At 39.9% G+C, this 26067-nt stretch overlaps 1 protein-coding gene across 1 annotated transcript; it reads right to left on the bottom strand.

Moving 5' to 3' along the window:
• Window positions 1-692: 692 nt before the first annotated feature.
• On the bottom strand, window positions 693-25562 carry notum1b (notum, palmitoleoyl-protein carboxylesterase b). The gene is made up of 11 exons (XM_017724777.2): window positions 25110-25562; window positions 13161-13213; window positions 12582-12677; window positions 8167-8227; window positions 6579-6637; window positions 5198-5300; window positions 4825-5016; window positions 4420-4517; window positions 2191-2338; window positions 1856-1903; window positions 693-1649 (listed from the first exon to the last, which is right to left on the bottom strand). The coding sequence occupies exons 1-11, from the start codon at window positions 25412-25414 to the stop codon at window positions 1319-1321; spliced, it is 1494 nt and encodes a 497-aa protein (XP_017580266.1). The 5' UTR covers window positions 25415-25562; the 3' UTR covers window positions 693-1318.
• Between the last annotated feature and the right edge of the window lie 505 nt (window positions 25563-26067).

Below are 26067 nucleotides of genomic sequence, written 5' to 3'. Positions count from 1 at the left end.
AGTAGAATTGCCTTGCTTATATTTAGACTTTGAATATTGTAGTAATACTCTTATTTCACTGTTAAGTTTTGGTTGGAAGCAAAAGGATTCAGTCCTTTAAAAGGCCAACAGCATATTTTCCAATAAGGATTTTTTGATCTTCTAGGTAGATACAGCCAAGTCAACTCTAACACTGGGTAGGACTTCAGGAGCTGAACTGAACCAGCTTGAAATAGACCCCTGGCATCCTATCTTTACTGCAAGTTCATTAAGACTCTGGCTCAGTTTCTGAGTGGCGGGGCTAATGTTAGATATAAAATAAAGATTAGCATTAGTTCATGGATTAATAATTAATAGATATTAATAGAGATCACTGGTGTGGATTTGTGTGGAATTGTGTAGGACTGAGGTGTAACCTGTGTCCCATAGACCGTCGCTGGGGTAGGGGAGTCAGAGCACACAATACGTTGCAGCGTATGCTGGCGACTGTAGTACAGCGCATTGTGAACGGGCTAATATTAAAAGGAAATTGAAATATTTTGCAGGCCAGATAAGATGGTACCGCAGGCCTGATCTGGCGCATGGGCCTTGTGTTTGACACATGGGCTCTAGGGCATCTGAAAGTTCTAGATACGTCGCTGGTTGTGAGTAAGAATGACAACCGGACCATGGTGTTTCAGTTAGATGTTAGAAATAGAAAACAGAGGCAAGTCTATGAAAGGGCTCTTTACTGTCTCTTTCCTCTTTACTGTTACAACCTTGAAATAAAGCATTGAGTGTCTTTTATAACTTTTCATATCCATGTTTAATCTAGAACAGCCAAAAATGTGAATCGTCATTAGCTTTGTGCTAACATTTGCTACAATCCCATAAGGGCACTGGCAGGAACTATAAATGTTTTTTTTCCCTCATATAAAATTTTTAAGATACATAGCCTGAACTGTTTTACACATGATAGTATCATTGCTAGGTTGCCCACAACCCAAAAACATCCAACCATGATTGGCTTTGTGGTCAGAAACTGGCCATTGATGAGGATGAAGAACAGCAAGGTGGAGCTACATGGAAGGGGAGTCTAATAAAGTTGCCATTGACTGTACATTTATGATCTTTTTTATAATGTGTTTTTTGTCAGAGTGTCCAACTCTGAAAGGCCAAACTGCTAAACCGCAAACTTTTGCAGCCTAATTCATAAAAACACAATGTGTAAACCCATCAGACTTTCCCTCATACATTCTTGTTGAAATTTAATTGGCTAGTGCAGTTCTTTCTAATGTGTTCTGACTAGCTAGTTCCTCTCCAACTCTTCATTCTTCAGCCTGCCTGTATGTGGCTCCGCTCAGGTGCCGCTGTTGAGCATGCCCAGTAGTTTGCTGGGCTCCAGGCCCTGCTGCTGTGCCATGCGCTGCACGTCGAAGCCCATATGCGTGAGGAACTGGATCACGTTCATCTCCCGTCCTGTCAGCTGGTCACGGATGGTGGGACAGGTGGGGTTGCAGTGCGGCCAGGGGCAGCTGTCGATGAGGTGCAGTGGACAACCTCGGGGCACAGAGCGGGGGCTACTGCTGCTGCTGTTGCCATGATTACGGGGGCTGTGGTGGAGGCTGCGGTCCCAGCACTGGAGTGCACGTGGCAGAGATGTGCCCTTCACCTGCACGTCCATCCAGTAACTAGAGAAAGAGAGACAGAGATTCAGTCATTACATCAGTCAAAAAGAGAAGAACTACAAAAGTTTTCACAGTGCTGATTGACAGCTGCAAGCTTCCATTCAGAATCAATCTTTGGACACTTGCCAACAATCTGTACTTGTAATGTTTTCTTGACATTTCTTTCTTTGTTTTATGTGCATTCTGAAGGAGAAGAGGGGAAAACTCACTTTCTTGTGATCACCTCATGTGATAAACAGGCGGGTGCAAACATTGCCCTGTCATTAACAGGAAAGAACAATAAAATTTTATCACTGGATTTTATCGGGTAGCACATGGACTATACATTTTTATAAAGACGCATGATGCCACTTTTTCAATACCAATACTGATACTGAAACTTTCAATTCAACTGATACCAATCCGATACTTCTTGACTGAAAATCACTTAGCTTTAAAATGAACCATTTTTAACTAAAGGACATTTTTTTCACTATGGACATGTTGGAAATTCAAATTAGTGGACTGTCTTAAAGTTACCAGTAGAAATAAAATAAACACTTACGGGATGTCTTTGAGGGTGTTCCTGAGCTCGATACCCAGGTTCTGAATGTACCGCCACTGACCCTCCTGTACCGGCTGACCCGTTAGATGGATGTTATCTACTGTCAGTTGAGCCTCATCAAACAACCACTGCACCACAAAGACTGGACCTGAGAGAGAGAGGGAGGTAAGGCAAAGGAAAGTCTCTTACATGGACTATAGTAAGGGTCAATGTTTACTTCCCTGTTGCGGTTCCACAGGGGAATTAAGTATTTTAGGTAAAAATAAAAAAAAACATGATTTGCAGTAAAATAAATCTCTGTTGGTCATTTTAATACAGTTTTAACAATATATTGTCTTCAACACTTCAATTATTATGTATAACTGTTCACCCTTTAACCCTAGTTATGCATAGTACATAGTATAAGGCGGTGCAGATTGCTGGTTACATAGCAACGCAGATAACAGCCTTGCTAGTAGCCAACGAAAAGGCAAAGAGAAAGATTTGAGACAAACATCAAAAATTTGTAGACAAATTGACATATTTGCATATATAATCACTCCATATATATGTTTAATCTACAACGAGAAACTTTCAAACACTAAAAATTAGAGTCAGCTTCTTTTTCGCCACCTTGTTTGAGTTAAAAGGTGCAACAGTTAGCTACATCGTTAGCTACATTCTACTGCCTCTGCCACCATTTAAGGTTGGCCGGAAAATTCAAACAAGAAGCTGGAGAAAAAGCCGACTTCTGCCTCGTAAAAAGTCGAACGTTAAGAGATGTTCTACAAAAAACGGTTCTACTTTTGTGGAAATGTTTGGCGATGTGATAAAAGCAGCTATAGCTGAGCTGAAGCTTAAAGCGTAGGAAGTCTAATTACGTTAAATTTTATTTTTTAGCCTGCACTAGGATATTAGCACATACTGAGACATATTTACAGCCAAGATGGTGGAACTTTACTTCCATAAAATGGCCATGGAATGTTGTGGCTCCCAAGGTGGTTTGATTCTTCTTGAAACTTGACAAAATGGCTCTTCTTAGCTACCATTTGTGTTGCTGACTCAGAGACTAGCATAGATATACACACCTAGATACCGCATTGGGTCCAGCAGGTGCCTCAACGGTATCGCCATTTTGGGGTGGTCAACATCGCTGCTACCGTTACTACGTCGGCGTTTTAGTACGACGGCATTTAAGGGCCACTGTCAATAAAAATAGAAATAGTAGACTTCAAGAATAAAGTCGTACTATTTCGAGAAAAAAAAGTAATATTTCGTGACAAAAATATTTCGAGGATAAAAGTAGTAATATTTCGAGAAAAAGCTCGCCCTATCTCGATAAAAAAGTCGTAATATTTAAAGAAAAAAGTCGCAGAATTACATTAAAGTGGTATTAATACCAGGAAAGGTTGCGATATTGTGGCCAAAGGCATCGCCGATCGAAAGCAGGTCCTCCCTGTGTTAAAATGAGGGGCGTTGAGGAGTTGGCGGAGTTACTTGTATATCAATTACACCCATTAAGAAATACTCCGTCTCTCTGTCTCTCCTGGCACATCAGCATCAGCTGGTATAAGAAACGGCTCTACAGGAAACTGTGTTTATTTGGATTAAAGAACCAGACGGACTCTGGAAACTGGAGGAAACTATCTTCTTGTTCGAATTGTCCCGTTCCACATTAATTTGTGTGCTTCAGGCACCCGAAAGTGGCAGCTGCACCATTTCAGGTGGGATGGGAAAACATCAACAAGAGGCTGGCGAGCAGAACTAGTTTCGTCCTTCCTATTGTGTTTCGGGTGGGTTGTTTTTATGCATATTAAGATTAGAAGTGATGCACACACTGATGGGTTTGCTGTTGTGTGTGTGAGACTTTCTCCAGAAGCTTGGTTGTAACGTCAGATGCAGACTGAATGCTTTTCTGCTGACCCAGCTATTTAGCGCGATCTGTTAATTAAGAAATAAAAGCTACCGAGAGCAGCTCCGTGCAACCTAAATTATAATCTATAATCTAGGATTATTTGGAGTGATAAGGTAGTTGTGACCGATTTAAACCTGAGAACTCAGCACCTCTCAAATAGTGAATTTGTTCACAAGCAGATTTTGACCGCTCCAACATGGCGGACGCGCAGACGTATCGCCTCAGACAGAGAACAGCAGACAAAGTGGCATCCAGATATGTATACCTATAGTAGGGTTTACCTCTTCACTGTAGTATGTGTATGAAACCACGAGAAGGTGCCGTTTCTCTCTTACTTTTCAGTGTTGGATAGACTTTATAGCCGAAGAAGCAGTTCCATTCCTCTCCTGTGTGAGCCAGTCTGCATCGCTCAGGTACAACGCCTCCCCAGTACCTACACCATGAAGAAGAGAGTGAGCACTTCATCTTCAACTTTCTTTCTTGCTCCTTTCTCCTTCTTTCTCGATGATATTACTCTCTTCTACACTATCTATCTCTCTCCCCTCCCTGTCCTTTTCTCTCTATGCTATCTCTGTCTGCTATGTCTGCTATCTTCTTTCTCTGTTTTCCCTCTCCTTCTCTGCCCCTTTCTCTCTTTCTCTGTAATATGAATCAAGCACTGCCTCTCTCTATCCTCACTCCCTGTCATGTTCTAATTATGATGCTATTATGTGCTATTCCTTTCTCTATATCTCTCTCACCTGATGCCCCGTTTGATGGCCTCTGTGGGAGCACAGCTGATGGTGTCCACACAGTCTGTGCGGCGATACTGCTTATTGTCCAGAAACCAGCCAGAGTCAGCCAAGCCTCTGACCTGAACTGACCCGTGACCTCGGCTTTTCAGGAGCTCAGCCACACGGTCCACATTCAGCAGCACCCCTGTACCTCCAGCACTAACACGCACACACGGGGGTCCATGTTAGTATTAGGCTTACACAAGTGAATACACAAGTTCAAAACTCTACAAACATACATCCAAATGAATAATTAATGAATAAATACATGAAGGTGAATGAATGTGTAAATAACCAAGCATCTGATCTGTCACATTAAATGCATAGACAGCATGCTGACCTGCTCCCTGCCAGCAAAAGGACTTTAGCATTGTCCAGTCCTTTGGTCAGAAGTTCGTTCACAACTTCCTGAATGATCAGAGAGCCCATAAAGGCATAATCATCTAAACAGAGAGAAAGAGAGGGAGGTTATATCTGTACATAATTGTTTTTAATGTAAGTCAATGGAACCAGATATTTTTCCAAGTCATTTTGGGCTGTTTCTTTTAGTTCACTCATCATGAAATTTACACACAATGTAAAAGGTAACAGGCATTTTCAAGTTATGTCAAAAAGTGAAAAATGACAAAAATGGAGATCTGTTTCTCTGCATGCTTTGTTGGCCCCCTTTTACCCTGTTCTTCAGTGGTTAGGACCTCACAGAGCAGGTACTATTTGGGTGGTGGATCATTCTCAGCAATGCAGTAACACTGATGTGGTGATGGTGTCTTAGTGAGTATTGTGCTGGTGCAAGTGGATCAGACACAGCAATGCTGCTGGAGTTTTTAAATACTGTGTCCACTCACTGTCCACTCACTGTCCACTCTGACCTTTTCAGTCCACCTTGTAGATGTAAAGTCAGAGATGATAGCTCATCTGCTGTTGTGCAGTTTGTGTTGGTCATCCTCTAGTCCTTCATCAGTGGTCACAGGACGCAGCCCACAGGATGCTGTTGGCTGGATATTTTTGGTTGGTGGACTATTCTCAGTCCAGCAGTGACACTGAGGTGTTTAAAAACTCCAGCAGCGCTGCTGTGTCTGATCCACTCAGAACAATGCAACACACATTAACACATCACCTCCATGTCAGTGTTACTGCAGTGCTGAGAATGATCCACCACCCAAATAGTACCTGCTCTGTGAGGGTCCATGGGGGTCCTGACCACTGAAGAACAGGGTAAAAGGGGGCTAACAAAGTATGCAGAGAAACAGATGGACTACAGTCTGTAATTGTAGAACTGCAATGTATCCATAAAATGGACAGTGAGCATAGAAACAAGGTCATGTTATGCCTGATCTGTGTGTGTGTGTGTATATATATGTGTGTGTGTATATGTATATATATATATATATACGTTAGTACTTTATTATTTAATTTTTTTATTTATAATGATGCTTTATCCACGTGTAAAAACAAGAAACAATTTTTCTGCCTTAAGATTAGGAACAGCTCTGTTCATCTTTCTAAACCCATTAACATTTCTTCATTCTTCATTTTTTCCATTTTTTTGGACGCTGTGTTTTGAGTTGGGAGCACCAGCATCATGTTCTAATTTATTACATGTATTTGTGACCAAATATGTTTTAGAACTGATTGAAATTGAAAACATTAATTCCAAAGAAATATTTGGACGGTAATATCCATGTTGGAACACATAAAAAACCCACTGTAGTGTGACTCACTTTGGTCTGTTTTTGGCGAAGCTCCACTCCACACATCACTGGAGCAGTAAGGAATGAATCTGCACACAGAGAGTTGTAACACTAACGTCAGTGCACAGAGTTATAACACAGCCTTCAGAGCACAGAGAGTTAAAACATAACCATCAGCACATAGAGAGTTATAACACAACCATCAGCACACAGAGAGTTATAATATGACAGTCAGCGCACACAGAGTTATAAAACAACTGTCAACACAGAGAGTTATAACACAACTATCAGCGCACAGGGAGTTATAACACAACCGTCAACACAGAGAGTTATAACACAACTGTCAGCGCACAAAGAGTTATAACACAACCGTCAACACAGAGAGTTATAACACAACTGTCAGCGCACAAAGAGTTATAACACAACCATCAACACAGAGAGATATAATACAACTGTCAGCGAACAGAGAGATATAACACAACCATCAACACAGAGAGTTAAAACACAACTGTCAGCATACAGAGAAATATAACACAACTGTCAGCACACAGAGAGTTATAATGCAACTGTCAGCACACAGAGAGTTATAACACAACTGTCAGCGCACAGAGAGTTATAATACAACTGTCAGCGCACAGAGAGTTATAACACAACCGTCAACACAGAGTTATAACACAACTGTCAGCACACAGGGAGTTATAACACAACTGTCAGCGCACAGAGAGATAGAACACAACCGTCAACACAGAGAGTTAAAACACAACCATCATCACACAGAGAGTTATAATACAACTGTCAGCGCACAGACAGTTATAACACAACCGTCAACACAGAGTTATAACACAACCGTCAGCACACAGGGAGTTATAACACAACTGTCAGCGCACAGAGAGATAGAACACAACCGTCAACACAGAGAGTTAAAACACAACCATCATCACACAGAGAGTTATAACACAACCGTCAGTGCACAGAGAGTTATAACACAACCGTCAGTGCACAGAGAGTTATAATAAGACCGTCAGTGCACAGAGAGTTATAACACAACTGTTGGTGCACAGAAAGTTATAATATGACCGTCAGCACACAAATCCAGCTGAGGACCCTCATCCACACACACAGTCAAGAAGTTTGTTTACACTCAATCTTTCTTAATACCTTTAATAAGTATTTAATAAAACCTCTATTGCACTTTCAGACATTTAATCAGTAAATGTGTTTGGGATTACTTGGGACATGAAAATCATAAAATGCAACCAACTTCTAAGATTGAACTTAGGAACTGGAGGTATAGAAAGACATCCCAGCACATTTCTTTGAAAAACTGAACGCAAGTCTCCTGAAAAGAATCAAAGCTGCAAGTGTATATATACACATATACATCAGTGATGTCACTCCATATGACCCACAGGTCTTGGGTGGTCCAGCTTCTGTATCAAAGTGGAGAGAGTGTGTGTCTGTGTTTGCCTCTGTATCTGTGTAAACACACTCGTGTTGTGCGCTGGCTGTAGAGGCTGTGGAGCGAGCACAGCAGGGCAGCAGTACTGAGAGCGCTTATTCACACAGAGTGGAAAAGGCCTTTGGGTGTGGATGGAGCAGTCTGCGCTAGAATACTTACACCATGTTTGCATTCCACCAGTGTGGGTTTTCCTCAGGCTGAGGAGACAGAATGCCTGTACCTGAAACACACACACATATATATACAGATTGGCGTCATTAATCATAATGCACTTTATAACGGCCTCCACAGAACTGGACTCAAACAGTATCATGTGCTCTCACTCTCGCTTGCTTCCTCTTCCTCTCAGCCCAAAGAACTAGTATTAAGTTAAGGAAAAATATTCAACAATTTCCCCTTTTTTCCCAAAAATGTATTTTATCAGTCAAGGCACATTTGGTTCCTCATGTGGTTTTGTAATTTTTCACTGGATCTATGAGGCTAATGTCGCTAAACAAGTAATGGAACCTTATGCTGCATTCAGGTGCTCATCAAAGGTTTTATATACCAGATGGTTAACTAGACCATTCGGGAGCTTTTTGACAAGTAAGCCCACCACACAGAGAAAGAAAGCATGAACCCTATAAGCCCTGTTTTGTACTTGTAAATATGACTTTGTTGACTGTAACTGCAATTCACAAGTGGGAAAATTGGTATATCCCAGTTTCTGAGTGTGTTTTAACACTGAATAATTGCCGCAGGTGAGTATCATCCTTAAATCATCACTTGGCACTTTCTGTAAATAGAGGTCATTTTAGGCTTTGAAACTCTTTAAAACTACTTTTTTCATTTGTTGTGTGTTTGTTGACAAAGTATTACTCAAATGCTTCAGAAAATGTTATTTCCCCAAAAATCTAGAACAATACTGTATTAGTAATATTGAATAAAATTGTTGTATTAGTAATTTTAACTAATGGCTCTCATTGCCAAATTGACAGTTCTGGTAACAGAACCTACTTCATTAAATGTTTTAATTCAGTCGTGTTCAAAAATGACTGAATTACTGGGATCAAACTTAGCTAATAGGGTTAACAGGGTTGAACACAGATCACATTCTCCTTTAGATTGATATTCATACAGTAAAAACATAAATTATACAACATAGAGTTGTAACAGTAGAGTTAGAGTTGTTTTACTCAAAACACACACTCACCGGCCACTTTATTAGGTACTTGCTAGTAAAAGTTTGGACCCCCTTTTGTCTTCAGAACTGCCTTAATTCTTCATGGCACACTTTCAACAAGGTGTTGGAAACATTCCTCAGAGATTTTGGTTGGTTATTTGAGTTCCTGTTGCCTTTCTATCATCTCAAACCAGTCTGCCCATTCTCCTCTGACCTCTCACATCAACAAGGCATTTTCGTCCACACAACTGCCGCTCACTGGATATTTTCTCTTTTTCGGACCATTCTCTGTAAACCCTAGAGATGGTTGTGCGTGAAAATCCCAGTAGATCAGCAGTTTCTGAAATACTCAGACCAGCCTGTCTGGCACCAACAACCATGCCACATTCAAAGTCACATAAATCACATTTCTTCCCCCATTCAGTTTGCACTTCAGCAAGTTGTCTTGACCACCTCTACATGCCTAAATGCATTGAGTTGTGGCCATGTGATTGGCTGATTAGCTATTTGTGTTAACAAGCAATTGAACAGTATACCTAATAAATTGGCCAGTGAGTGTATATACTTATACTATATACATTCTATATACATAAATACTTGTCTGCTGGTCATTCTGCATAAAACAACAAGATGTTGCACCTTCCAGTTTTTATTTGATCTTGGTTACAGCGTTGCACATAAAATGTGGGACACAGGTCAATATAAAATAAATAATTTTCAGTAAATTAATAGGAAAAACATTCATTTAACATTAAATCGCTGAGATTAAACAAGTAACATTATCAGTATGGTGTTAATGGAATATTTTAATAAATATATTTCAATATAAGTTCAATGTCAGTGAGGTTGAACAGGACACAGACATTCTATGTGTTTTTGTGCTAATTTTAACCATTTTATTTTAGTTGACAGATCCCTTCACATTTCATAGAAATAAACAATTAGTCAACAGTCAATTTATTGCTTTTAATTGGATGCTGGTATGTTGTCAGCAGCAGAGGAGGCTGTTACGCTGATCACTACTAAACCAGTATATGTTGAGTTCTGGATGCTGGAATGCTGGTCAGCACCAGGCCAGTGTTTTCAGCAGGGCTGTTAGCTACATTAGCTTCATAGATGCAGTGCTACAATAAAGAAGCAAACATCGGACTCCAAAGTTGTCTTAGCTGATTGTCTATTCATCTAACTTTGAATTTGTGAAAAGTTAACAGAGGAGATAGGAGTCCTGTCTGCTAGAAAAATCAGCGTAGTTTAGCGTGGCTGGTCACCAGCAAAACCAGCATGTGTTGTGTTTTAGAGGCTGGCATGCTAATCAGCAGCAAAGTTGACATGCTGCTCATCACCACAATCATCTTATGTGTTTTGATGTTGGTATGCTCGTGAACTAATATAACCCTAATATAACCATGATGGGTTCACCAGCTAAACCAGAACCAGACTACCTCTAGACTGGCATAGACCAGCTAAGACCAGCATGAAACGCTTGCTAGCAGGGTGTACACCCATACGCGGCCCTTAGCAGTGAGCAGAATTAGAAAAGTGTAAATCAGAAACACTTAAAGGAAAGAAAACTGTGTTTCCCCTTCAGAAAATAAAAAAACTGAGCATGCGGCAGGAAAGGTTAGCTTAGCCATGTCTGTGTGACCGTGTGAGAGAGTGTGTGTCTGCTTTGGCCACTTTCTATGGAAAAACAAACACATTAAAACGTTTCATTGATGTCAAGCTTTTTTTTTCTCGCAAAAGAATAACAAGCCAACGAACCAGAGTGGTGAATCAGACCAGTGTGGTTTTACCCTCAACCCACAGAGTGCACCCAATACACACACTCTGTACACTGTACTTCAAGTCAAAGCATAAGGTGGGAAGAAGTGGTTCAACAGAACAATTCTCTGACAAGTCAACTCCACAGACTGGTGACATGCAAATTGTAAGCGAATTGTTCTTTTGAATCGTTTTTTTTTTTTTATCAGTAAACCTGATAAGTACATCTGATGATTGAACATCAACACACTGATGAGTGTGTTGAAAGCGTATTAAAGGAGAACTCGGTCAAACTTGGGCTTTGTTCACACAGCAGGTAAAAGTGGCCCAAATTAGATTTTTTACAGATGTGTCATTTGTTTGGCAGTGTGTATAGCAAAAAACGCATTGAATCTGACATTTTCAGTTTAGTTTTGAGATGCAATTTTCATGGAATCCGGCTGAGAGCCCTAACAGACCAGGTCCTATTTGGGTGGTGGATCATTCTCAGCACTGCAGTAACACTGACGTGGTGGTGGTATGTTAGTGTATGTTGTGCTGGTACGAGTGGATCAGACACAGCAGTGCTGCTGGAGTTTTTAAACACCGTGTCCACTCCCTGTCCACACTATTAGACAATTCTACCATGTCAGTTCACCTTGTAGATGTAAAGTCAGAGACAATAGCTCATCTGCTGCTGCACAGTTTGTGCTGGTCATCCTCTAGTCTTTCATCAGTGGTCACAGGGCGCTTCCCACAGGACGCTGTTGGGTGGATATTTTTGGTTGGCAGACTATTCTCAGTCCAGCAGTGGCAGTGACGTGTTTAAAAACTCCAGCAGGTCTGCTGTGTCTGATCCACTCAGAACAGCGCAACACACACTAACACACCACCACCATTTCAGTGTTACTGAAGTGCTGAGAATAGGGGTCTTGACCAATGAAGAACAGGGTAAAAGGGGGCTAACAAAGTGTACAGAGAAACAGATGGACTACAGTCTGTAATTGTAGAACTACAAAGTGCACCTGAATAGTAAGTGGAGCTGATAAAATGGTCAATGAGCATAGAAACATAATCATCATAATGTTATGCCTGGTATATATCTTACATAGTGCAGTTTTAAACAGCTAAAACATTTCTCACCCACAGATAAAGAGTGAGAGAAAGAGAGAGTGAGATTGTGTTCTGCAATAAGCTGACAAAACGAAACGCCTTAGGACCAGATGTATGTACAAGCGCAAGTGCAAAAACTCCAGTACAAAACTAAAAAAGCCACAAACACCTCTTGACTGATTGATTATGTTTGTATTAAGAAAAGGTGTGGAAATTTGAACTGTTCATTTATACAGAATAGGCTTGCAGCCAGGGCTGTGTCACAAAGCAGGATTTCTAAGGAAAGCTGGATAAATTGAGAACTGAATCCAAATAAGAACTGCCTGGTAGGGCTGTTCCTCTAACTTGGCTTAAATGACCTAGTTAATAAAATACCTTCCTCCTCAGGTTAGGAGGAATGTAAAGATCAGCCTTCTATGCTCCATTAATTCCTAATTCCAAATTCCAACATTATTCCTTTTATCTGAAATGAAACAAACTGCTGTCTCACAGAGGGTGCAGAAGGCAGACAGTGTGAAAGTTGAGGATGGGAGGAGATCTAGGAAGTAGTTGAACTCACCTGTGCGAGTGCTGGGCCACCTGCTGGAGCTCATCAGCCTCCTCATGGTGTCATACCTGCTGTCACAGTTTTCTTTACTGAAGCAGTACCATCCACCTGAGAGACAATCAGGAACACTTATTTAGTCTTACCAAAAGATTCGCAAAGCATATACTTCCTTTTTTTTGTTTGCTTTCAGTTTTTCAAAGTCTGTAGGAACTTTCTTGAACTTGTAATATTGAACCTGCAGTGTTCAGTCTGAGATGTTGGTTGTGTTTTCAGCTTCTCACAGTATAAGTGATCTCAAACACATTGATTAATGTTGAGGTCTTGACTCTGAGGTTGTTATGAGTCCCATTTTCTCATTTTCTCTGTTTTAAATTTCTGAAGCCCACTTTTAGAAACTCTACGTCTTATAGATTTTGAATCTCCTCAAAAATATCTCCTGAAAAATTCATAACTTGGCCAATAAATTAAAGGACAATTTTACTGGAAAGTAAAGAAGGATAGACTTGTTTTTGCACAGTATTGAATGGTTCTGAAAGATCTGTGTATTGGTACGTTCTTCTACCTACCCACCCACATACGTACAATACTCACCCTCCAAGAACACCAACCACCTTCTGCTTCCTTTAGACTCCTTTATGTAGTACCTACAGCCAGAAAAGAGAATTTGATCAGGTTTTGTCTCGTAGCATTAAGCCTATTTCCTGTTTTGGAGAAGGTCCTTCTGTTGAACTATGCATTTTTGTTCTTCAGTAACTTAGAATTTTGTCTTCATAGGTGAGCAAGCAAGTCCAGATTTTATATTTTATTATGTTTAAATGCTATTTTTTATTGTGGAAGTTGAGGTCATCTTTTTTTAATGTTAGAAAATCTGGAGTTATCTCTTGTATCTTGGTATGGCCGTCTTTATGGAGAGGAGTGAATTGTTTTCACAGCAGAAGGTTTCTGCCCCTCCCCTCATTGCTCACTAGCAGCTCAATATAATGTCAGAATATTTCACCTACAGGGTTATGGGCCAACATCATCACTGTCGAAAGAATATCAAGTACCTCCGTCTTTTTTGATTTTTTGTACATCATTTGAGCACAAGAGCTTCCCTTTAAACACAAATACTCAAAAATAGCTTGGAATAAAATCATTTTAAATTAACTTACATTAGAAGTAAAAAAGATGTTTATGCCTTCTCCTGAAAAGGTACTTTTTTGTAGATACATGTTTTTCTTTGGACATTGATGATATTTTATTTAATTATACTAAATAGAAAATATCAAGACAATTTCCATTCCACTGGCAGAACGGTCACTAGGGGTCTTCAGAAAGAGGCTGCCTTGTTGTTCTCAAAAACACATAGATAGAACACACATAGATTTCTAAGAATGTCTACTCTGGGAGGGTCAGCAGTTCATCAGCATTGGGCAGTATATGCCATGAGTTTTTCAGAGCCAGTTAAATCTGAGTGTGACTGTTGCTGCGTCTCTCTGATCTAACTCACTCAGTGCCTGCCACCCAACATCCACCCTGACCCTGACCCATGAGGACTGACCACAAACTGTTTCATTTTTTTCTCTTTCTCATTCTTTTTATTTGATCAAGGACATAATTCTGCTAGAGAGAGAGAAATAAGTAGTATCGTGCTTGACCTTGAATACACTTTGAAAGAAAAAACATATTAAAAGATCTTTGACACAATAAAGATCTTATTGTGGACTTCTTAGTATAGCATAGATGATCAAACAATGCAGTACAAGCTTTTAAACTTTAAGGGCCTATTCTTAATCTGGAGAGTTCACACTGATCTAACTGCCTGTTAAAATGTTCTTAAACTTTTCATTTCACTTCATCACTGTACTGAACCCAAGCCCACATAACCATGTCAGGCCTCCTAACATGCGGGATCATCTTCACCAGGCAAGCCTCGGTCTCTACAACTCTACACTTTTAACAGTAAGGGTCCCTAAATGGAAAAAACAAACATTTAATTGGTATAAATTCTTTACATCAAGTAAAGGTTTTTTAAACTGTAAATAGGTTGTTCACACTCTCACATCTTTCAAGAACCAACAATTGAAAGATCCCTTTGTGAACCAAAAGTGACTCCTCTGGTGGACTAGAACCAAAAAGCTCTTTGTGGAACCAATACATTGGTAAAATGAATCAATTTTTCAAATTTTGCATAATTCCAGTGTTGTGATGTAATTAATGTCATTCAGAATGGTTCGATATGAAACATTGCATTATTGAGCAAATTACTGATATCTTTACAGTGGTGGTGATAGGAACCAGGGGTCACAATGTCTACAACACAAATATAGCCATTTTATTTACTATCCAAAACCACCAGTGAACCTGCATGTCTTCTGAATTTTCCTTTGTACTGTTGATAAACGATAATGAAATGATAAAATAGTGGTATATTAACAATAAATATGTTTTCTTTGGTTACCCCTTTGCCTTATAATGCCCTGCATGCACCTCTCCACCATGAATAGATTTAGAAAATAGGTTTCATGCCAAAACCTTTTCTCAGAGCTATCATAAAACAATGTCTCAGGCAACAGGCAGTGTATTCATAATTCATAACTAATAACTTTCTGTGAGGGAGCATTTAAATGCATTAAATTCTGTAGGCGTCTGGTTCCTATCACCACCACTGTGAACAATTCTTGGTAATTGGTAAATTTCTCTTAAACTGAGCATCTCACAGGAAACCACTCTGACTGGCTTCGATTAAAAACTGCTTTTGGTTCCCAAAAAAAACTTTCAGTGGATGTATTTTTTAAAGAAAGATTTCAAAATGAGATGTGCGAGTGTGCTGAACCTTTTTAAAGTTCAAAGAAAATCCAAGTAAATATTCTATACCAATAAAAGACCTTTCCCAGAACCATATGTCCAAGCCAAGAACAAGTTCAGAACCTTTTTTGTCAAGAGTGCGTATGCTGAACCAGAGCAATTGATCAGTAATATTGGACCCACGAGCTCTTGTCTTGCTGAGTCCAAACAGCACAGCGTCTCTCCGGCAGTCTCCATCCCGTACGCTTGAGGCTGCCAGCTTGCTTAGTATTACTGGCCTCTGCAAAAAAACATGCGTTCTAACCATCGCCTTTGATCAGCAAATTGAAACATTTGGCTTTGATTTCACAGCTAAAGCCCTCACTCTCAACTCATTTTATTTGGAGCCCATTTCAAAGAGTTCTGAAAACTATTATTAATTATTAAATTAGAGTACTATGCATAGTGACTTCCCAACAGGTGATTATGCTCAATCGCCCAAGTGACCCGATTCATGCAAAGCCCTCCACTGGCTCCCACCCTTTAGTCCTTCCAGGAAAAGAGGAACTTTCAAAAGACATGGCTGGCTTTGTGCTGAGCATCAGGCATTTTGAGGCACTAGTAAACACATGCTTGGGTTGTATGGGTGCACTGCAGTGTGTTTATGAGCTTGGAGTGGAAGAGCCAGAGTGTTGGGACACTATCAGAATGGTTATTCTAAGACCAGAAGATCAGACTCTCCATGTGGGGCCCTGCACTTTGGGTGTGTTCCTGGAAAATAGATTTGAGATCAGTGGGGTTCAGCCAAGTCTCAGTCATAATTATTAGATCTGATATACTGGTGACTTCTTTCTAGACTAATTTAAGTGACAAAACATCTGCAATTCCCCACTTGGGCTAAAACACCATGTAATAACAATAATAGTCCTTGGGCTAGACTCCTAATTCTACAGGGAGACTCACTTGAAAGAGGCCCCAAATATTCTGTAATACCTCTCGCTAGGACGAAGCAATCTGTGCGTCAACGTACAATGTGCTCCTCAGTATATGGAGCTTCGAACAAGTTGGGATGCATCGGAGCAATGAGGTAGGCGCCGGACAGCTGTCGTGATGTTTAACCCCTATTTGCAACTTCTGCATACCCCCGTACCCCTTTTCACATGTCTGGCAGAAAACGGAGATAACTTCCAGCATTGCATGTAATACAATCGATTACACATACGTCAAGGTATGTAGCGTAATTTTTTGGTTCAGATTACTTCATCCCAACAGGAGTTACAATAAAATATTCAGGGCCTCTTTCAAGTGAATTCCCCTGAACATTCACTTGCATCTGTAATATGATTCTAGTGTCTGCCAATTGCATAATTGTAAATGTTAACCTCAAGAGGAATAACTGAACAATAAGCTTAGAGTTTAAGGCAGTGGTTTCCCATTCTGGTCCTAAAGTATCCCCTTCCCTTCACTTTTTTTAGTGCCCCAACACACCTGATCCAAATAATCTGTTAATTAATAACCTTACTGATTTGAAGTGTGTGTGTATTAGAGCAGGGAAAACACTAAATGTGTAGGACAATTGGTGCTCCAGGACTAGGGCTGGCAAGCTGTGGTCTTAAGGGCTGAAACTACAGTAAATGTTGGAATATGTAAGTATGCATGTCAGTGAATGAGGTGATGCATTGAAATTGCATTATGTAAGATTTTGTGAAAATCAAAAGAAATATTACCAAATCAGAAACAAATTAGAGATGTTGGGCTGTTTTTTTGGGAGTTTTTCATACATCTTGAAGTATTAATGTCACACGCATAGACTCAAAAAGAAGGTTCTGCTCAATGTTTATATCTCCCATGCAAAATCAACATACATATAAAGATATGATGGCAATAGTAGATAATTCACTCAGATCCTCAGAAGACAATTTCATCACCACACATTGACTGAGTTCTGGCTGAATGCTTTTTCAGCACACTTGCGAACATCAGACTCATTCAAGGGGGTCTGAGACACAGCCCACATTACAAAATGTTTAACTGCACGCCATGTGCAATTCCACATTTACACCTGAGGGGTCTCCAAATCCCCAAAGCTTACATAGCTTTAAGGAAATATCAAGAAGGTTTCTGAGGTTGAAACTAATGTGCTTATACAACAGAAAAACAGGCAAACAACTGGCATGCAGTTTGCTTTAAGGACAGCTCATTTCCTCATTGAAATCTGGAATGTTGGCTACATTCCTCCAAACTGACTCAGTGGTAGGGAATTTCAAATAAATGTACAGATTTGGGGTTTCGTAAAGGATTGATGCAATAATGCAATTTGCCCAAAGTTTGTGTGGATGTTGGATTATTACAGTATTTGTGAGGACTTCCATTCAGTGTAATGTTAGTAATGTTATGTCTAAGCCTAATGTTAAAAATCTAACCTTAACTTTAATAACCAAAAGGCTGTCTTTTGGCTCTTACTGTTAGTGGCATTTGTAGAAAAAAAGAGCGTTTTTTCCCCCTTGATGACCACCTAAATGTCCATACATCTTCAAAAATGTCTTTTTTTCTATAATCATGCGGACATTTGGTCTTCACAAAGGGCTAAATACAGGTCCAGACACAAGCACACATGGATTGTTCAGTACAATATGTTCAGATGTTCTATTCCACACATCTCTCAACACCATCAGTGTCTGACCATCTCTATTACATGGTCAGTCCATGTGTTCCATGTTAGCCAAGGGTGAGTCTTTCTCGCTGTCCAACAGCTGCTACTGAACCACAGGCTACACTCTCTGCAGCTTGTTCCTCTCCATCTCTCTCTCTCTCTCTCTCTCACTCTCTCTCTCTTTTAATCGCTTTATCACACAGACCAAGAAGAAGTGGGGGATAAAGCCTCTGGAATAAAGCCATCAGACACACACACTGCCCTGAAGATGAGAGAGAGGGCTCATCGTTTCATCTCAGGGATGAGGGAGGCTGGAGGTGGATGGAGGGACTAAAAGGGAGAAGAAAAAGAGGATGGAGGAGAGGAGAAAGTGGGTGTCTGCATGTGCAGAGTTAAAACAATTCAAATTTAATTTAAATCTTTAGATTCTGTACTATCAGAAACCAACCTTCTTTATGTCATTTTTGGTGTATTTCTAATAATATTAGATTTGAAATAGTTGGAAAGTCAAAAGCAAAGTATGTAAAAAGAGACCACGCTTCATTTATCAGGCACTGGCAAGTCAAAATGGCCATTAAATACAAAGTGTACATTTTTCAGTAGATATTTCTGAGGTTCAAAGTTCTGACTGAACTTTGGAGATGTGCAAAAATATCCCTACAGATTTCTTTGAAAAACTGAAAGACTCCTGAAAAGAATGAAAGTTGTAATAAAGGCGCCACTAAATATTGAAAAATCTGACATTAAATCTTCCTGTTGAGGCGTCTGTGTTATTTTCTGTTTTTTTTCTTGATGCTGAAAATAAGATAACTTGTACTTAATAAATGTTTTGACTGGCAATTATACTAACACAGTACTGTATCTTTACATATACATCTATGGTCATAGATTGAAAGCCCCCTTTGATCACAGATTAGGCCTGCCAGACAGCTGGAAGCATGTGTAAATGTCTGTCTATAGATGTGTGCAAGAAGCAGCATTTAGATGTGGGCAGAAAAATGTGTAGTGTGTCCATATTTGTATTTGCGTGTGTGTGTGTGAGTGTGTGTGTGTGTGTGCGTGTCTGTGTTTTACGCAGTATGGCAGCCAGACAGCAGTGGAAGTGAAGTTTTTTGCCTCACATAAAGTGCTGTGTCTCCCGTGGTGGAATCCCTTTGATGTGTCTCTGGCCTTGGTGAATAAACTGTAGGCCTCTTACATGTAAGGAAACAGCAGGACTTCCACAGCACGGCCTCATCTGCCTGACCGTAGATCAGTTATAATACTTGGCTAGTAACTGAGAGTGTAACTCATATGACCTGCAGAACTGCTCCTGAAGCAGTGAGACAAGATCCTGGCAATACAACATTCTAACTGATTCATTTTGCACTCATTTAGACTCATGATGGCTGCCCCATTGTAATTCCACAACTACTGACAGCCTCACCAGTAGCGTAACTACCAGCAGTCGCATGGGGGCACATAGCAGAGAGGGTGCATATGGTCACTGCTTATTAGCTTTGTTGGACCCCTCATATTACCACTTTTAAATACATGTTACATACATGACTCATGGATAGTTACACCAATATCCTACTACCATCTTATATTCTTTTTATTGTCCATGAAATCAACTTATTTGTGTCAAATAAGCTGTTTTTGTTATTGTGCCTATGTAAACTCTCTTTTTTTGGCTGTCCTATATCATATCTGGGCTGAAACTCTCCTTATAACTTCAGCTTGATTGGGTGAGGCTAAACTGCTGTAGGCTGAATATGCAGCTATATGTATATTCAGCTTACTTTCCAAATATTGGCAAATATGAACTGGGGAGTGAATGGTATGTTTTGGAATTTTAACCATGTTTACATACTACACAGCCTATTATTTTACTTCATAAAAGTGAGGAAACTATTGGCATACTTAGAGACAACAATTAGTAAACAAACATCGTCATAGTCGGTTTTGTATGGGAGTCCGTTAATTATTTTAGGACTGGGGAGTAAGGTCCAAAGATCCACCACTCACCCTCCATTTAGTGTAATAGGACACTTCACAGCTCCTTGACCAAGGTATATTACCATTAAAAGTTAAATCAAGTATCTTGGGCCTGAATTATCACCTGAGCATAACGTCTTTTATTAGAAGCGTATCAAGACTCTGTATAAACTTTATAAAGACCTTTTCCATCAGTTTACAAGCTGTTAGTGTTTATTGTGAAGTTGAACATAATCCTCATTAGTTTGATGCAGTAGTGTGAAGGATCAGGCCTTTACACACCTGTGAAATGGCTGCCATCAGCCTCCAAACACTAGAATGTTTTAAGACCACTAGGGTTGTCGACAGTTGTTGACAGTTTGACTGTTGAATTTGATTGTTGACAATAGGACTAGTTTGTTAAAATGCTAAGACAATCTATGCTCTTCATATGTGATTATATACTAGTCTGTGCTCTTTATGAGTGGTTATACGCTAGTCTATGCTCATAATAAGTGGCTATATGCTAGTCTATGCTCTTCATAATTAGCTATATACGCTAGTCTGCGCTCTTTATGAGTGACTATACGTTAGTCTGTGCTGTTCATGAGTGGTTATATGCTAGTCTGCGCTCTTTAGAAGTGACTATATGCTAGTCTGCGCTCTTTATGAGTGACTATATGCTAGTCTGCACTCTTTATGAGTGGTTATATACTAGTCTGCGCTCTTTATGAGTGGTTATATGCTAGTCTGTGCTCTTTATGAATGGTTATATGCTAGTCTGCGCTCTTAAATGAGTGGCTATTCGCTAGTCTGCGCTCTTTATGACTGTCTATATGCTAGTCTGTGCTCTTTATGAGTGGTTATATGCTAGTCTGCGCTCTTTATGAGTGACTATACGCTAGTCTGCGCTCTTTATGAGTGACTATACGCTAGTCTGGGCTCTTTATGAGTGGTTATATGCTAGTCTACACTCTTTGTGAGTGACTATACGGTTGTCTGTGCTCTTTATGAGTGATTATATGCTAGTCTGTGCTCTTTATGAATGGTTATATGCTAGTCTGCGCTCTTAAATGAGTGGCTATTCGCTAGTCTGCGCTCTTTATGAGTGACTATATGCTAGTCTGTGCTCTTTATGAGTGATTATATGCTAGTCTGTGCTCTTTATGAATGGTTATATACTAGTCTGCGCTCTTTATGAGTGACTATACGCTAGTCTGTGCTCTTTATGAGTGGTTATATGCTAGTCTGTGATCTTTATGAGTGACTATACGCTAGTCTGTGCTCTTTATGAGTGGTTATATGCTAGTCTGTGATCTTTATGAGTGACTATACGCTAGTCTGGGCTCTTTATGAGTGGTTATATGCTAGTCTACACTCTTTGTGAGTGACTATACGGTTGTCTGTGCTCTTTATGAGTGATTATATGCTAGTCTGAGCTCTTTATGAATGGTTATATACTAGTCTGCGCTCTTTATGAGTGACTATACGCTAGTCTGTGCTCTTTATGAGTGGTTATATGCTAGTCTGTGATCTTTATGAGTGACTATACGCTAGTCTGGGCTCTTTATGAGTGGTTATATGCTAGTCTACACTCTTTGTGAGTGACTATACGGTTGTCTGTGCTCTTTATGAGTGATTATATGCTAGTCTGTGCTCTTTATGAGTGGTTATATGCTAGTCTGCGCTCTTTATGAGTGACTATACGCTAGTCTGTGCTCTTTATGAGTGGTTATATGTTAGTCTGTGCTCTTTATGAGTGACTATATGCTAGTCTGTGCTGTTGATGAGTGACTACACGCTAGTCTGTGCTGTTTATTAGTGACTATAGGCTAGTCTGCGCTCTTTATGAATGACTATATGCGAGTCTGCACTCTTTATGAGAGGTTATATACTAGTCTGCGCTCTTTATGAGTGACTATACGCTAGTCTGTGCTGTTTATGAGTGACTATACGCTAGTCTGTGCTGTTTATGAGTGACTATACACTAGTCTGTGCTCTTTATGAGTGGTTATATACTAGTCTGCGCTCTTTATGAGTGACTATACGTTAGTCTGCGCTCTTTATGAGTGACTATATGCTAGTCTGCGCTCTTTATGAGTGACTATACGCTAGTCTGTGCTGTTGATGAGTGACTACACGCTAGTCTGTGCTGTTTATTAGTGACTATATGCTAGTCTGCGCTCTTTATGAATGACTATATGCGGGTCTGCGCTCTTTATGAGAGGTTATATACTAGTCTGCGCTCTTTATGAGTGGCTATCTGCTAGTCTGCGCTCTTTATGAGTGACTATATGCTAGTCTGCGCTCTTTATGAGAGGTTATATATTAGTCTGCGCTCTTTATGAGTGATTATATGTTAGTCTGCGCTCTTTATGAGTGACTATACGCTAGTCTGTGCAGTTCATGAGTAGTTATATGCTAGTCTGTGCTCTTTATGAGTGGTTATACACTAGTCTGCGCTCTTTATGAGTGACTATATGCTAGTCTGTGCTCTTTATGAGTGGTTATATACTAGTCTGCGCTTTTTATGAGTGACTATATGTTAGTCTGCGCTTTTTATGAGTGACTATATGCTAGTCTGTGCTGTTTATGAGTGACTATATGCTAGTCTGTGCTGTTTATGAGTGACTATACGCTAGTCTGCGCTCTTTATGAGAGGTTATATATTAGTCTGCGCTCTTTATGAGTGACTATATGTTAGTCTGCGCTCTTTATGAGTGACTATACGCTAGTCTGTGCAGTTCATGAGTAGTTATATGCTAGTCTGTGCTCTTTATGAGTGACTATATGCTAGTCTGTGCTCTTTATGAGTGGTTATATACTAGTCTGCGCTCTTTATGAGTGACTATATGTTAGTCTGCGCTTTTTATGAGTGACTATATGCTAGTCTGTGCTGTTTATGAGTGACTATACGCTAGTCTGTGCTGTTTATGAGTGGCTATACGCTAGTCTGCGCTCTTTATGAGTGACTATACGCTAGTCTGCGCTCTTTATGAGTGACTATATGCTAGTCTGTGCTGTTTATGAGTGACTATACGCTAGTCTGCGCTCTTTATGAGTGACTATATGCTAGTCTGTGCTGTTTATGAGTGACTATACGCTAGTCTGCACTCTTTATGAGTGGCTATCCGTTAGTCTGTGCTCTTTATGAGTGACTATATGCTAGTCTGTGCTGTTTATGAGTGACTATACGCTAGTCTGTGCTGTTCATGAGTGGTTATATGCTAGTCTGCGCACTTTATGAGTGATTATATGCTAGTCTGCGCTCTTTATGAGTGATTATATGCTAATCTGTGCTCTCTATGAGTGGTTATATGCTAGTCTGTGCTCTTTATGAGTGGTTATATGCTAGTCTTCGCTCTTTATGAGTGACTATACGCTAGTCTGTGCTTTTTATGAGTCACTGTATGCTAGTCTGTGCTTTTTATTAGTGACTATACACTAGTCTGTGCTCTTTATGAGTGGTTATATACTAGTCTATGCTCTTTATTGCTCTTTATTACTGGCTATATGCTCGTCTGTGCTCTTTATGAATGGTTATATAGTAGTCTTTGCTCTTTATGAGTGGTTGTATGCTAGTCCATACTCTTTATAAGTGGCTATATGCTATTCTATGCTCTTTATAAGTAGCTATATACTAGTCTGTGCTCTTTATGAGTGATTATACACTAGTCTGTGCTCTTTTTTGAGTGACTATATACTAGTCTGTGCTCTTTATGAGTGATTATATGCTAGTCTGTGCTCTTTATGAGTGACTATATGGTAGTCGCGATACTCTTTATGAATGGCTACTGTGCGAAAGTCTTAGGCACCCAAGACACATTTTCAAAATCTGTTTACTTGTGTAGTATGTGTTTATATGTTGAGAAAAGCGTTAATATTTGAATAAACAAAATGTATAGCATAATATATATATATATATATACAGTGCTTCAGTAAATTGATGATGTAATTGATGATATTAACAAGTCTCTGTGGTGGCTGTGAAGGTGTCAAGGAAAAGTATGGACCAAAGAAATTCTTGTTACTTTTTACTGTTTTTTTTTTGTTTATTAGAATTATGAATTTGACTTTATTCCAATCTATATTGTGATAAACTCACTGCTGAGGTAAATTGATTAAAAATTTGCTTAGATGCCTAAAACTTCTGCACAGTACTGTATATGCTAGTCTGTTCTCTTTATGAGTGGCTATATGCTACTCTGTACTCTTACTGGGTGGTTATGTGCTAGTCTATAGTCTTCATGAATGGCTATATGCTAGTTTTTGCTTTTACTGAGTGGTTAAATGCAAGTATATACTCTTTATGAACAGTATATGGTAGTCCATGTTGTTTATAAGTGGTTACTATGCTCTTTATGAGTTATAATGGTCTATACTTTATTACAAGCATATTGTTTAAAAGTGATTATGTACTAGTATATACACTTTATGAATGGTTATGTATTAGTCTGTACTCTTTATATGCTTGTCTATACCCTTTATGAGCAGTTATATAAAGCACATATGTCTTGTTAATAAACACTGATAGACATGTATTGGCTGGACATACATAAACTGGAGAATGCTGCCCTGAATATGAGAAGAGCAATGTAGGCATCTTCATCTGTTACATCTGGTGATTGATAAAGTGGCCCTTTAAAAATCCCTGGCTGATTACACCCTCAAGTATATTATTCAGCAAATACCTGTACTACAATGTAACTTGGAGTTATTCTTAAGTTATAGAAGTACCTAACAAATATTTGGTTTGTTGACCAGTGGATCTTGATCATCTCATGCAGGTGTGCACAGCTCTGGTCCTGGATGTGGCTGGTGTCCAGCACAGTTTAGTAGTACCTCATCTCAAACACACCCAGTAAATCTAGCAGTTAACATCTGTGTGTAGTCAGGTGTGTTTGAGCAGGTAAATCACCAAACTCTGCTGGACACAAGACCTTCAGGAGTTGTGCACTCCTGATGTAAGGGGTTAACTGCAAAGACTGGAGCGTTTAATTTTTGACCTTATAAAATTATATCTGCCAGTTAGGTCAGTTATCAAAGTTTTAACCTTCTTAAGATTATTACTCGTATTAGTCACCCAGTCTTCATGGGTCAGGCCCTAGTCAACAGCAGCAGCAGAGCTATGGGTTGGTGCCCTGCTTCAAGGTCAGTGAACTCACCCTGCAGATGAGCCGTCATTGCAGGTGACTGTAGAGTTGTCCAGAAAACGCAGCTTCATGTCCTGGTCTAGCCTGCGGGTGGAGCAGGGGTACAGAGACTGGGCCAGGTTCTGCACCTGCCGCATCAGCGTGTCCATGTTACCTTCTACTGGTGTGAAGTCCAGGGGAAAACTCTCTGGACTTTCACTCCTGCCCCGGTAGGAGGGCGATGAATGCATTCGGCCCCCCCGTGGCCTCCTGCCCTCTGCAACCTCGACCAGTAAGAGAGTCACCAACACGGCCAGAGCAAATGTCCCACCACCCATCTCCAAACAAGACTCTTAACGTTTACTCCACCAGTCCACCAATACTTTTCTTTTTGATACAAAACTCCTGGTGTTTTGTTCCAGAATTAAAGCCCAAGTTTGCCGGAATTTTTGTTGTTCAAAAATAAAAAGTTGTCATGTAAATGTAATTAAAAATTAATTTTTGTAACAAAAAGGCTGCAGTTCAGTAATAAAGTTCCAGTTCAGTAACAGTAATTTGCAGTTGAATAATAAAAAGCTGTAATTTAATAATGCAGGTAAAATATACTGTGATCATAAAAGGTTGTAGTTTAACAATAAAAATCTGTAGGTTGATAAAAACTCCAAGTCGGTATCCCCCACTAAACCGCGTCCTGAGATGATCCTGACTGCAGAGCCATTCAGCGCGAAGTCAAACTCCACCGTCGGTGTAAAAGCAAGAATCACTGCTAAGCTGATTAAGTGATTAATTGCTTGATTGATCTCTGCGCGTCTCTCTCCTCTTCTGATCTCTCTGCGTCTCGGTTCGTCTCCACGCTACTGCCGCTGCTGTGGGTTTTATTCTAAACGCTCCGTCCGCTCAGCCAATCAGAGCGGTGGGCTGGCCGGGGAGGGCGTGGCTCCGTCAGCACGCGCGCGTTCTTTTCTCTTCCTTTTTTCTCTTTGAAGTTTAC

The sequence above is a fragment of the Pygocentrus nattereri genome, chromosome 15 (genome assembly GCF_015220715.1).
Source record: "Pygocentrus nattereri isolate fPygNat1 chromosome 15, fPygNat1.pri, whole genome shotgun sequence".
Taxonomy (NCBI): Eukaryota; Metazoa; Chordata; class Actinopteri; order Characiformes; family Serrasalmidae; genus Pygocentrus; species Pygocentrus nattereri.
Note: the sequence above shows the minus strand (reverse complement) of the source record. Positions and strands in the feature narration are given on the sequence as shown.